We start from the raw sequence: 15,036 nt of genomic DNA on the forward strand, positions 1-15,036 counted from the left end.
TGCCTCCTTAACGGTCTCCTGGGAACAAGGGATTATGGAAATGTATAAATGCGAGAGAGAGGGGAAAGTGACAGACAGCGAGGAGGAAGAGGAGGAGGAGGAGGAGAGAGGAGGAGGAGAGAGAGAGAGAACAAATGAGAGAGGGAGGGAGGCTGAGCGATGCCATTGGCTGGCCGTTATAACATCAGGCGTGATAGAAATATTCCTCTCTCAGTCTAAGAACTGGAGGAAGAGGCAGCGAGAGAAAGGGCAGACTCAGGAAACACGTTCAGGTTGAAGAAGGGGAAAAATAGAAAGGAAGGGAAAGAAGGAAGGAAGAAAGGGGACATGACAGAAAGGCGGACTCATTAACTCATGACTCCCGGGGGCTGTGGACATTTTTCGCCTCAGGACTGGAGCAGATTTAAACTCGGCATCAATGCGTCCCAACATGTAGACACTGTGGCAGGTGTCTGGTGAAAAAAAATCCCCCCTCCCCTCCTCCTCCTTTTTTAATTTTTAATTTTTGACCCCTCTAGAATTCATACTGTGACCCTGCACATCAGCAGAGACGGCTCCATGCTTTTTTCTTTCTTTTTTTTTTTTTTTTCCCTTTCTGGAGGAATCTGAGGGATGCGCCTGAGACAAAGATGCAGAGCAGAGAGTTTTGACATGGTGCCGATCCAAACTGTCAGAGACGAAAAGGAAAGAGTGGACTGTTCAGTGGCAGACACAGGTATTCTCTGCTCGCTATTGAGGTCAGTTCACATATTGATCCCCGCGAACTGAAGCCGGCGTGTTTAGTGTGCTCTGATATTCTGCTTGTAAATCATCTGGAATGTGTGCGATTAGTGGATCTCTCACTTCACTGATTTGTACTTCTTATTTTGCAAAAAACAACAAAAACTGAATCACTTTCCTTTGCTTTGTGAAGAACGTAACTCTCCGATGTGCAAAGCAATACCTTGAATCTGAGACAGTTCAGTAATTAAAACAAAAAAAAAAACAATAGCAGGCCGTCAGTAATAACGCACGCCTGATCTGCCAACTGTGATTGTTTACAAATGTGGTAAATGCGATTTAGATACGTGCGTCACTCTTGGTGTTTTTGATTCAGAGCAACAGATGAACTGAAAGCCATATAACAAACTGCTGGAGTGTCACAAGCCATAAGCATCTCAGATAATAAGCCTCACTGTTTTTACTGCTGAGAGGATCCTGTTGTCAGCGTTGTCAGTCAGACTCAGTGGTTTGTGTTACTGAGAGAGAGAGAGACTCAAAGATGTGTAGGCTTTGTCTAAAGCCAAACTACAGAGAGGAGGAGGAGGAGGAGACAGACATTTTGCCTGTCAGGGAGTGAAAAGAGGAGCACCGGACCAACAACAGACAACTGTGGCTGTAAAAAAAAAAAGAAAAAAGAAAAAAAAAAGACATTAAAGTGCTTCCTAAATCACAGCGAGAGAGGAGTCGTCCTGCTGTAAAAACACACAAATTCAAAGCATGAGTGTGAGCAGCAAAGCCACAGCTTGAGCTGATCATTGATTGTTACTAAAAACAGTGCTTTACCTGCCTGGAACAGCGCAGACTGAAGAATAACCTCCTACAGTGAAGGAAGGAGGAAGGAGGGAGGGAGGGAGGGAAGGAGGGAAGGAGGGAAGGAGGGGAGGAAGGATTGACCAGTATTAGTGAGAGGCAGAGTGGGGATCAAGATCCCTTCCTCCGCCTCGACCCATCTCGTCGTCAGGCTGGCTGGGACAGCCATGGCATTCACCTTTGCGGCCTTCTGCTACATGCTCACCTTGGTACTGTGCGCCGCCCTCATCTTCTTTGTCATCTGGCAGGTGAGTGACATGGGAACCCGCCATGCACACACACACACACACACACACACACACACACACACACACACACACACACACACACACACACACACACACACACACACACACACACACACACACACACACACACACACACACACACACACAGAAACGAATGCGAAGGGCCCGTGAGCACTTCATCGTCCCACACAGGCCGACAAAAACACAGCTACCCCCCCACATACACACACATGCACGCAGTTCAACAAAAAAAAACACAGAGAGACAGACATTTATAACTTCATAGGATGGTACATTTATTCCCTGCAGATTCACTTAAACTTGTACCTTGAGCCTCATGCGTCCTCGCCGCTTTAACCAACTCAAAGTGAGCCGGTGAAGTGGACAAACGCCCTGACACACTCAGATAAATCCCCGGTCTGGATGAAATCCCTCACATGCACAGGGAGACCATGCACATTCCACACAGACCTGTAGAATGCTACCCACTTCACTTGAGTCCTCGATTCTAAACCCAAAACATGTTCAAACATCTTCTATATCACTTTAATTGTGGGGGCCTGGAGCTGATCCCTGCCATCACGGATCAATCCCAAAGTGACTGACGATCACACCTACAGGAAATCAATAGCGACCTTTGGCCCATGAGATGTAGTATACAGAACATCGAAGCTCCACACAGAAAGGCCTTTTCCCTACTCCACCATCCTGCAGCCCTGAAGATGTGTATGAGGTTTAGCATGTGTGCTTTTGGACTTGGTCAGTACAATCACTTGCAGCTCCTGCAAAACCTTTGACAGGAAGCTAAAAGATGTCAGCCGGCTCCTGCAGCCCGGGTTGGATCCCAGAGCGCCAACTGTAAACACCTCCTCAGACAAAGTGTTAAGCGACAGCAAACTGCACTGTGACGAGTACGACGAGACGGCTGAACGCGGCCCTCTGAACTCTCGCCACCAGGCTGGTATGCGTCTGCCTGCCTCTGGCATTTGCGGTGGAATTTGCACAGACGTCACTTGGGGAGGGGGGGGCACCTACCGGTCACACAAATACAGACTCGGCAAACACCAAAGAAGCTTTGCTCTGTCACCTTTACCATTAGCTCCATAGAGGCAAGAGTAACGTGAAATACATAATGCCTCATTATGAATATAAGGCTTGAAATGACTAACATTCTGATTGACTATGTGGGTGAGACTACATATGAGTCAGTCAGTGTGTCTGTGTGTGGAAGAGACGGCGAGAAGCGTGCGTCTGGCTCGACACTCGACCATGTGATTGAAATGCCTATCAAACCATGCTTTTACACCCCCACCCACCCCTCCACCCTCCTTCCCCAGTCTACCTCCACCCACAGGCCCAGCACCCCCCAACTATACCTTCCAACCAATCAGAAGACTTTTTTTTTTTTTCCCACTGCTATAGTAACCATGGTGCCCGCTGAGGGGCTCAGCATGTCGCCATGGAAACTGCATCTGTTTACAACAGAGCTGCGTGAAGGAAGACGAGGGAGGGAGAGACACATAAGCTCATATGGAGAGAGAGAGAGAGAGAGAGAGTGAGAAGGAGAGAGAGAGAGGGAGAGAGGGGGTGGGGGGGTGAAATTAACTGGACCGTTTCTATCTCAGACAGGCTAAAGTGTTCTCTTCTCCGGTGCCATCCACCACTGCTGATGCTCACTTACCTGCGAGCAACGCCAGTTTATCGCTCTTCAACGAGCCATCGAAACGGGGAGCTGCTGCTTGAAAGCTGAGAACGATGATGAGCACAGCTGGCGGCTTTTCCACAGGAAAATTAGCAGTACTTTATTGAGTTATTAATCAGGGAGCTGGGGAGAGAAAATTGTCACTCATACTCGTCTCGCAGCGAGCCACCAAAGTGGCATCAGCGCAGCCTAAACAACAAGCAGCATTCTCTGCTATGTCCTTGATTTATTAGACTTTGTTACGCACAAACAAAATTATACAAGTTCCTCATGTGGACCCCAATCAACTTCATGCTCAGAACTGACAAAAAGAATATTTTCACCTTCATAGATAGTATAGAATTTTAGGAGAAATGTTGCAAATGTTCAGTTTCCAATGTGAACCTTCATCAGGCTGCTGTGTGTTTGATTACACACAATTTGTATTACACAAGCTAAATTATAGAAGGTTTTTAAAAAGTCTAGTCAATTTCAATTCTCCTCAAGAAAAAATATAATCAATCAATTAATTACCGAGTATTTAATATTTTTAAACACAATGAAACACCACAGTAAGTCTCAACTGAACTATGTTCCCTTCAAAAAAAAAACCTAATATGCTCTATATTCTTGAAAGTGTCATATCATGCTTTCATTTCAAATGTGAAGATCATCGTCATTTCTGGTGACACCCAGGAGAGTCCCACACCAGCGGTCGAGAAAACTCTCCTCCAGCGCGTCGCATTGTCTTCAGTTCAATATAGAGAACTTTTCAGTTCATGGATTTTATAAGAGCTCTCTTCACCTTCTGATGAGCATTGATTAGCTAAAATGCTGCAAATGTCAAACTTCTAAAGTGAACCTGATTAACAGGCTTCATATAAAGAGGCTGGCCTTATAAATCTGGAGGACACGGAGACGTACAAAAAAAAGGGTCACATTGCCAACAAATCAATGACAAACCGGGATGGGAATTTTAATCAGAACTGATTTCTGCTGTGGGCCTTTCAAAAGCAGCAGCAACATGTTACAAACCCAACAGGAGTTGGCAAACAATGAAAAGAGCAACAACAACGCTCCAAGCAATTATGCACGTCCACATTCGCCATTGTTAAACCAGCAGGCGTGCAAAGAAGTGACAATGTACAGGAAGCTAAAGACGTGACCATTTCCCCAAAGGACGACCAGCGCATGTACGTTACAGTTACTGTCAGCGTGCTGCCGGTGTTCGGAATGAGAAGCATGCTCACACGTGTTTGTTCTCGTTTCCTTTTCAGATCATCGCGTTTGATGAGCTGCGCACAGACTTCAAAAACCCCATTGATCAGAGCAATCCCACCAGAGCGGTAAGAGGCCCCGCTGTTTCACTCCTTTCAAGACTCATCAAACCTCCACTCGCACTCAGAGGAATCCCTCCCTTTTCGCTTTCAAGGAGAACGTTCACTTATCTACGCACAAAAAAAGGCTGAAAACAAATGTAGGGTTTCACTCCTGGCATGTTGCATGTGACTTCACATTCTCAAAGTAAATTATGTCTCATGAATGCACTCCTTTGAACAGAAATAAACTTTTTAAAATCAGTGCAATATTGAAAAAAGAAAAAAAAAGCAGGGGTGGAAGGGATTGCCATATCTAATATATGATATATATAATATAATATGATATATATATGGCTTTATAGCTACATTTGTTTACCATTACTTAATTTTTTACAAATGTTTTATCAAAAGAACACAGTGAAGCCAAACACTGTAGATCACACCCACTTCCTGGGTGCCTTGAACTTAGACGTGTCATCGAGGTAAATCAAACCAAAAAGTCCCGATGATGTGAATAAAGAGTGACTCGTACTTAAGCTTACTTTGACAAAGCTCCTTTCCGCTTTTACATGACGACCTTTCCTTTAACGAAACAAGTGAGAGTATTTAGTAGCGTCCTCATTTGTTTTGATATTTCTTCCAAACTGACAGCATTACTTAACCGCCACACTACACACATTGAGAAAAGTGAAATTTGGATCAGGCTTTGACAATCATCACTAACACTGTACTATTGGCAAATATCTAATGCTGCACTGTGATACTATTAGGTCATAAATGCAAAATTTCTCTCCAAATAAGAAATTAAATCATTCATCCTCAGTAGTTTTCTGCTCTAATTTCTGAAATAAGTGCATTTCATGTTTGTTTCTCCTTTTAAAGATTTATTTTGTTATATATGAGTCACCTAAAATAACATTCTCACTTAAATAAAAAACAAAACAAATGCAACATTAATTCTGAAATCTGCACCATCCTTCCATATAACCTCAGGGATGTATGCTTCATTCTCAGTAAAGGGTTAAACTCCATGGGAATAGAAAAATCTGTTCTACTTTTCAGAGCTGTGAGAAAAGAAGGACATCTTTCCTTCTCACAAGTTTTGTTTGCGAGTTTTTGCGGCTTCTTCTTTCGGATCATGTCGACAGAACCTTCTTTATCACGTGGTGTCCGACAACATTTGCCCCGGGACACGAATATAGAAACCTGTAAGACCTGCAGATGTTCTGAATGTGATTGAGAATGAAACTTCTTAAGTTTGTCTTTGCTGTTGCCGCTCTGAGAAAACAAACAAATTTCTCTCAGCAATGTTGTAGTTTTATTTCATTAGTTACACACGATGTGTGTGCTGAGCCTCGGCCCTCTTCTCAAGGTTCGCTTCTGTTCAAAACTGTTTCCGGCTTTCGCTTTAATTTCTTGGCACCAAATATTTGCACTCCTTTGGAAACAGTTCCTTCTAATCCGAGCTTCCAGGTGATTGCAGCAGAAGCTTTGCAGGGAGTGTTTTCCTTGCACACTCATTTATATGCAGATTGAACTAATCAGCTTCCTACAAAGACGTCTGCTCGTTGGCCTGATCATTTAAAGAGAGATCCATGCAAATGAAGCCGGGGTTTATATGTAACACACTGCGCCGTCACCTGATAATAAGGTTCACTTATCAGTGGGAGGCTTATTAACGTGAGGCACAGTCGAACACGCTCCAAAAGTGAAAAGTGACAGGAAAATAATCGCTGATCCCGGGTGGAAGTTTGTGGCTTCTTGCCTCGCAGACTTGAATGCTTCACTTTTTTTCCTGTAGAAATGGGACGACGGTGAGTCAGTACTGTGTGCCGCCGGTCGTTGTGCAAGTTAACAGCAGCGGTGAATCTCTTCTCTCTTTTTTTTCACAAGTTTTGCAAAATGTTCTGGCAATCAATGTGCATCTGAGCTGCAAAGGGAGAGTGATGAGGAGTGGGAGAGGAAGCCGTGAACACAGACTGTGGGAGTGTGGAGGCCCGCCAGCTCCAGGAGGGTGGACACACAATCACTGCAACACCTGTAAAACACCATGCCGCCATATACAATACAGCCACCCTGCTATAAATACTCCCGTCAAAGGCTTTTGATTCCTCCTCACATGAAGGGGAAAAAAAATAAAAAATGACATGTTGGTTTCTTTGGCACAACAAAAAGGAAGGAATGTAGAAGATTACCAGCTTTGTAGTGGAGGGATTTGTATCGACTGGATGGTGCGACATTGTGTTGTGGGGTGAAGAAATAAACATGGGATCCTAATTGATGTCAGTATGTCAGATATTTTCAGGACTAGCTCAAGCTGCCACCCCCCCACCCAAAAAAAAATATCAGTAAACTGTTTAAGCACAAGACAGAATTACATGGCAACAGCCTTGAAAAAAAATGCACGGTGATAATTTCTGATAGCAGCGTGTTCACTTGACTGTGGCCGAGGACAGAAAGGACAAAAGCAGCAAATATTTGCCAGTGCGAGAGAAAATAAAGACAAGAAATGAGAAAGAACTGTGTGACACATGCTTCCAGATCAGTTCTGTGCACAAAGAGAGCGAGACTCGAACAAATGATCTTATTTCGTCTTATAAAGGTGGAGATATGTCAAGTGTTTTTTCTCTACTCAAATCGCAAAGCCGCTGACATTTGATTCATTTTCAGTGTCTGTATTGATTAAAAAAAAAAATATATATATATATATATATAACACTTGAATTCAAAAATGTAGCACTCATGTATTGCTTCCTCAATAACGTGAAGACTGCGACATGTCTCTATGACCTCGTGTTTCTTTTTAAAATTGACCTGACCTGACACACACTGGATCACCAGGGAGGACGGAGGTCAACAATTCACATTAACAAACCACACATACTGTGTGTGTACAGGGAGACCCCCCGCGGTGCTCCAGCAACCTGCCCTTTTAACCCCTCCTGTATAAATGCCATGTTTGGAATTAATTAGCTGATTTTGTATTTTAGATTTCTTCTTTTAATTTCTGAAAATGAGTCCTTATTATTAGATTAATAGTCTACGTAGTAACATTTGTATAGCACAGACATTGAACAGGTGAGCTCATTAAAATGTGTTACATTCATTTTGTCGTTTTGAAACACAATTATAATAAAGTGTCAAGATTACTTTTTCTATATTTCCACACGGATCACATTATCAATCCGTTTCTCCGAACCTTTAACGACACCTTTCCTATTTCAATCACCGATTTAATTTAAACAATTTTTAAAGATTAAATTAGATTTAAGTAGAATTACAAAAAAAAAAATTCAATTTAAATGAAATCTAACTAAATTTATTTTAATTTATTTTTTAACATTTCCAAACTACTTTAACTTGAAGTTTTTATTAAATTGAATTGAAAGAAAATAAATGTAATTTAATTGTTATTTAAAATTTTTACTCTATTTCAATTTGAAGTTTTGATTCATATTAAGTAAATACATATTTAATTTTTAACATATCTAAAATTGCAACAGTACTTTAAGTTGAAGTTTTGCTTGAATTAAATCAAAATAGATGTCATTAGGCTTTTAACGTTTCAAAAATGTCAACTCTATTTAAATGTGAAGTGTTGCTTGCATTAAATCAAACTATATTAAAAACAACGATTGTTCCACTATTGCTGTATTTCTGATAATAAAAAAGGAGGAGAACAGTATTTTTGGTTGCCAGCCGTTGCCATTCAAAATATCTCTTAGCGGCCTTGACTACACATAATCTGACATTAAAAAAAATCTCAGCAAATCAACCGCTGTGCACAAATCAACTATCTCACAAACTGACAACAGTGAGGCTGAAGAGTCGGCGTCTGGCTGCATATTCAGGGCAAAATCCACTTTCAGGCTGTCAGGGGAGTTTTAATATATGTCAACAGATTTATAAAAGGTGCACATGGCTCTGGCTGAAGGAAGTGGACATACTGGGGGCCTCGAGACTGGTATCCGAGACCAGATGCCTCAGTGCGTCATGAAATGAGTGGGAGAGTGTTGAGGCTTCATTAAATCAAGAGGAAATGTGGTTAACACATGCTGGCATGAGGCAAAGTCCCTGACATACAGAACACTCATTCTGCATACTGACTCTGTGTATTTTTGTTTAATGATTTGAACCAAGCCAAACACGTTAACAACCCATCTGACTACTTCCACTTTTGCTCAACCGCTCCCTTTAGCCTGAGGACAGCGTCAGAATATTGGAGGTGAAACCAACCAGAGGAAGAAAAAAAAACTTCCTGTTTGGGCAGCTAGCTAATCAATGAACAAGCAAATCAAACGTGGCTGTAAGAGGCGCTCCTCTGATGGCTTGTCGATGCACGAAAAGATGGATGGTTTTCATTTTACAGGTGGTAATTGAGCTGTTCGGTGCGGCTCACAGGGGACGTGTAGCTGTGAGGTTTTTAAGACAAAGCGCCACAAGCATGAAGGCTGAGTTTTAACAACGGAGCATCACAATAGTTTTGTGACAGCGAGAGGCGATGGATCTGCATCTGTGTTCATTGGTGATTCTGTAGGGAGTGGCGGCGTTGCACTGCAATGTCTCACAAACGGCTTGTTATCGTTCTGATTCTCCTGCTTATGATGAAGGGTAAACATGACAAGCACCTTCCAATGTGCAGTTTCGTGCCTCTGCAGATTAGAACCTCTGTGATGTCCTCCACTTCATCGTTTTTGGATTAATTACAGAGCTTTTACATTTTATGAGATGTTTTTATGTCTGTGCATGTTTGTAGATTTGTTCTGACTGATTGGCTTCACAGCTATGAACCAATATTTTCATCAACCAACAAAGATAGGATGAAGCGACCACTGATGTAATTACATATAAAAAAAATTATGTAATAATTTGGGCCATTTTTTATGTAATAAAGTCAATGATATAATAACTTATATAATATGATCATTAAAAAAAAATGTTTTACAGCCATAATTACAAGACAGTGTTGCTATGCTACCTACGTTTTATAAGAAATAGGACATTTTAACAAGTAATGCAGTGCAATGTATGTATAATTACATGCATATTATTTTTTGATGCTACTCCTTAATGTAATAGCTTATTAGATTACAAAAATAGCCAACTAATTAGTGGCAAGTTATTTAATCTAAAATTGCCAATTATGACACCATTGGACATTATTACATTATTGATAAATACACAGGACTAAATGTATTCATCAAAAGTTGTTATTCAATGAAACCATATTGCAAATAATAAAAATGTTCTGCCAATAGTCATAACAATTACTTAAATTTATTGAATTGTCAAATTTCCACTTACTATTAGGAATTATTGTTGAAACTTGAACTTGCAAGTCAGTGAAAAGGTAGTGTCAGGAGTATCAATATGAGCTTTGAAGTGTTTAACTGACACTTCACAATCTGTATGAACGCACCAGGACAAAGAGCTGGGAAGTTTGTGACGATTTTATGAGAAATCAGTGATACAACATTTTATGCACCACAAGTTATGATAAAAAGAGGAACAGCACTAAATAGCAATTCATTAATCTCACAATGATACCTTTTACAACATATAGACGCATATAAAATGAGCAACGGCTCTGGATTTTGATTTTGCTGATTTAATTTGTTTATATCCAACATAAAGGTCTTATGAACTGAAGTCTGTCCAAACCTAAAGTGTGTTGTTTTTGCCTGAAGGCGATATTATTAGCCCTAACAGGTACAACACAGACATTTTGACCAGACTTTTCTTTTTATGCACTTCACAGAGGGAACGGATTCTCAACATCGAAAGGATCTGCAACCTGCTACGCAGAGTGAGTAATAGTTGTTTTGTGGGTTGTTGTTTTTATTTATTTTTTTTTTCACCTGCTGGAGGTGGAAGACTAAAAACAGAGGGGCCTCAGACAGCCATGACTATTTGTCTCTCAAATCATTGTGTAGGCTGTGACGCATGCTGATTCGTTTTCTTATGTAGCCAATCCCCGCGGACCACAATTAGTGCGGCGGATACTGTTACAATCATGGTTTGATTTTTTTTTTTTTCTGCCTTTATTTCGAGGTTTTGAGAGAATGAACTCGATGTCCCCGAAGGCTCTCACGCTGCGATGAACATGGATGTGTTTGAAAGACAGTCGGTGTTGTGAGCGGCGTTGTGACGTTGTTGCTTTAATTCAAGAGGTTTTACACATCCACTGCTCTGTTAGTGCACTTACACCACACGGCACGCCGTTAATGTGCAAGGAAGCTATGAAGTGCTTTTCATCAGTAACCGATGAATGACCAGTCAGATTTATTTTATTCTTATGAGTTCTACCTGTGGGAGCTGCAGACATTTGCCGCCGATGAACAGGGTGGGGAAGTGAAGTGTGGCTGATAGAGAGCCGCTCCATTACCGCAAAGGCTAATTGAAGGAAGAATTTAATGATACATGTTTTTCAATGGCCTGCTGTCGTGTAAATTAATTCTTAATTAGCCTCAGCAGCTGCTGGGGGACTCATGCAGGGAGGTGCACATGTCCGGTTCAACTTAGCCGAGGCGGCATGCGGCTTCTTTCTTCACTGGCTGATAGATTCACGGAGCGTTTTCTTTGTGAGCATGAGGCACAGTCTACACCATGTTTCAAGGGAAAATGTATCGATTAAGAGAAGTTTAGCATTTACACAGCACCATTACGAAAAAAAAAGATGTCTGTTTCCATGGTAACGGCAGAAAAGGATTTCATTTTTATGTTGAGCCACTCGTGGGTGCTGTTGGGTTGTTTTTCTTTTTGTAATGAAACCACACCGATACGCAGAGAACACTACGCTATAAACATTAATAATGGTGAATGCACAGACATTCCTATGAACAGACGACAGTTACATTATCATTACATCGACTTTCAGCTCTAAAAAAAAACTACCAAGTCCCAGGAAAATATGAACTGGGAGTCATGACACCCATCTATTCGCACATGCACAGAAGGACTAATAAATATAATATTAAATATAGTATGCATTCACAGTAGTAGCATTTCAGTCTTATTTTTCCCATTGCCACAGAGTTGAAGCGTTTTCAAAAGGTTCCACCTTGGGAGCCATTTTCAAAAAGTTGCATTTTCATTGGCCCCGAGCACCGTTGTTGTGTAAACAGACATCCAAAACTCTCCAAAACTTTTCTGTCTGCACTAGAAAATGCTGTGTAAAGCCTGACTCCGGTTCTGCCAACAAAAGACAGGGAGAACATAAACCATAACACACATTTCACACTTTAAATGAGAAACATCCAGGTGTTGTGAGCTTGTGCGTGGCTTAAATAAATGATGACAGAGATTTTGTGTGTTCATGTGAGTGCGGGAATGGCACCTGATGTGCCAACATGCTAAGCTAAATGTAAGCTGAAGGAAGTGAATCAAACCGCAGCAACTTCAGCCGTGGAAATAGAAATATCAGACGGCATGTGTTTGAAACAAATTTTGCACTCGTAACAGCAGCCAGCCATGAGTAACATTAACGCCTTTTCAGTGTGAAAGTGTTTCGTACACGGCACTCCTGCCTCATGAGGGAAGAGTGTTTTCCGGGGACTCGCTGCAGCGTGAACATTTATTCATTTCATCCGCGTAACATGCAAAAGTGCTAATGACTGACTGCCTGCCTGCGTCTGCTCCGGTCAGCTGGTGGTACCAGAGTACTCCATCCACGGACTCTTCTGCCTGATGTTCATGTGTGCTGGAGAGTGGGTCACACTGGGCCTGAACATCCCGCTTCTCTTCTACCATCTGTGGAGGTAGGCGCTCCCCTAACGCACGTCTGACTCGCTCGTCCGGAGGGCGTCAGTTGAGCCCAGCTTCCTGCTTCTTTCAGGTTTTTCCACCGGCCGGCCGACGGGTCGGAGGTGATGTACGATCCCGTCAGCGTGATGAACGCCGACATTCTCAACTACTGCCAGAAGGAGTCCTGGTGTAAGATGGGCTTCTATCTGCTCTCCTTCTTCTATTATCTCTACAGGTGAGAGCAAAGTCAGCAATCTCTTCACGACACAGTTTTGTCAAGACTTAAATCATGATCAAATATTTGTTATGTGTGTTCCCTGCTCAAGTATGGTCTATGCCTTGGTGAGCTTCTAACAACGAGGAGACCTGAAGACACAAGAGGAAAGTTCAGTAAGAAAGATACAGGAACATGAACTCTTCTTCTCTACGGACTTTCTTGCCATTCTGACCTCGGACAAGAGGAGAAACCTGAGTGAATGTGAATGTAAAGGTGTTGCCTCAGTCTGATTGTATCACCTTATCCCAGATACTGTTGTTGGACAAAGTTTTGAACGGACGCAGGTTTTTGTGTTGCCTTTGACCCATGAAACAATTTACCAATATTTATGGAAGGGCTGGATTCCCCCCCCCCCCCCCCCCCCCACGTCCCCCCCACCCATGCTGCTCTTACTGATCCAGTCGCTCATCTCACTGTGAATTTCAAAACACTTCGGGGCTGGAAGTCAGAAAATAACATGTCTGTACTCTCTGACTTTTAAAATGTACTAAAATCAGGATTGCTTTGGTATTATTCCACGTACTTTTGACACTTACAAGTGTGTTAAACTGTAAACGGGAAGGTTTAATTGTGAGGGAGAACTCTGAAATACTGTAAGAAATGCAGAAGGCTTGGCGAGGAAGCGGTGAATTTGTGAGTTGAACGGACACTTTTAACGAGGATGGTGACAAATCAGAGAGCAACGGCGTGTACGCCAGACCCTTCTGCCAAAAAGGAAAGTCAATATAACGCTGTAAAAATAAATAAAACGGCAAGTAATTAATCTTAACTTTGAACTTAAGGATCAGTGTTTGCAGTGTTACATGCTAGGTTCATGCTTTCCAAAGAGCCTCAAGCTCGGACATATATAGCCAAAAGTGTATATCCGGAAAAAAACATTGTGCCAAACTAAGAAGCATCAGGACACATGTAAAGAAAAGGTGGGAACGTGCTTACAGTATGTTGTCAAAGCACTGTCGGGCGCAATGATTTTTCTTGGGAAAAAAAAACTAAAATGAAAAAAGACAAAAAAAAAAACTTAGTTCTGTTGTATTTCGTGCAGGAAGCGCCTTATTCCTATTTCCAGTGAAGTTTACTCTTACTCATCTGCATCTATACTATGGTCATCTTAGTGATGTTTCTCTGATCCGAGGTAGACTTTAGTAATCTCATGTACAAAAAGCAATGAACAACAGCAAACGAGCAATGTAAAATGATTCATGAGACATATCCGAGTGTTATTTATTGCTTGTAACGACGGTGGGCGGGAACCAAGTGGCAGATGAGACAATAATGACGCCGTGGCAATGTTTCCACCGTTTAAACAAGTGAACTCATCTGAATACATCCATAATCCAGCTCCAGGAGTGACAGATGGAAGACGTCACTCGCAGATGACCGAGATTTGTTAAAGCACCAGAGCCTTTCCTGAGCTCGTGCCGTCAACATAAGTTTGATCGTCTTGTAGATAAGCGATGGTTCAAATGTGTGGATTGAGTAGAAAAACCGGTAGCCTGAGAACAAACTGTGATTTTTACGCCGGCTTCACGCGTGTCGATGATGACGTGTCCGATAGATGAAATGTGGGGCTCAATGTTTTCAATCTACTGCAGCCTATTGAAGCAGTTCCCGATCGTTAACTTTCGACCACTGTACTTGTGTCGGCAGTAGATGAAATTTCAAATGTTATTTTCTTTGAGGAGAATTGTATATCTCATGCAGGAAAAGCCAAAAGCTGCATCACTACCACTTATGAAGCAGGAATCCCCAAAAAAACACAAACATAAAGCGCCGCCTGCCCTCATGTTCTAACACATTACTGACACAACAGAGGATTTGACTGCAAGTAATAGTTCAATGACATCAAAACTAAATATTTCACTTTTGTTGACAAGATCTGCTTCGTTAAAGTTATAAAAAAAAAAAGGTGTGGTGTATGTCACGATAACTGTGTTCATTATATGACATAGATTCTCACCGTGTGGGACTTTATGTCCGGCCTTCTGGATGAAAGCAGTGTGTTCGATCCGATCATGAACCTCCACCTAATTCATCTAATTATAATCTTTCTCGACAGTCATTTTCAAAGTGTGCTCTGTGAATCCTCCGGGCGGCGCCAGAGAGCATTATCGGTGTGGAAACTACATGAAATACGAAACAAAACTTCAGTTGAGAGAGAAGCAATCAAAGAACCTGGAATGAAGAGAAAACACAGGC

The 15,036-nt window shown here is 41.9% G+C and overlaps 1 protein-coding gene across 1 annotated transcript; it reads left to right on the forward strand.

Moving 5' to 3' along the window:
* Positions 1-1,739: 1,739 nt before the first annotated feature.
* cnih2 (cornichon family AMPA receptor auxiliary protein 2) lies at positions 1,740-12,917 on the forward strand (the record flags this gene model as incomplete). The annotated part of the gene is made up of 6 exons (XM_080508753.1): positions 1,740-1,820; positions 4,779-4,847; positions 10,579-10,626; positions 12,465-12,577; positions 12,655-12,798; positions 12,890-12,917. 6 exons carry the CDS (start codon positions 1,740-1,742, stop codon positions 12,915-12,917), a joined length of 483 nt encoding a protein of 160 aa, XP_080364879.1.
* Between the last annotated feature and the right edge of the window lie 2,119 nt (positions 12,918-15,036).

The sequence above is a fragment of the Blennius ocellaris genome, assembly GCF_963422515.1.
Source record: "Blennius ocellaris genome assembly, chromosome: 14".
NCBI lineage: Eukaryota > Metazoa > Chordata > Actinopteri > Blenniiformes > Blenniidae > Blennius > Blennius ocellaris.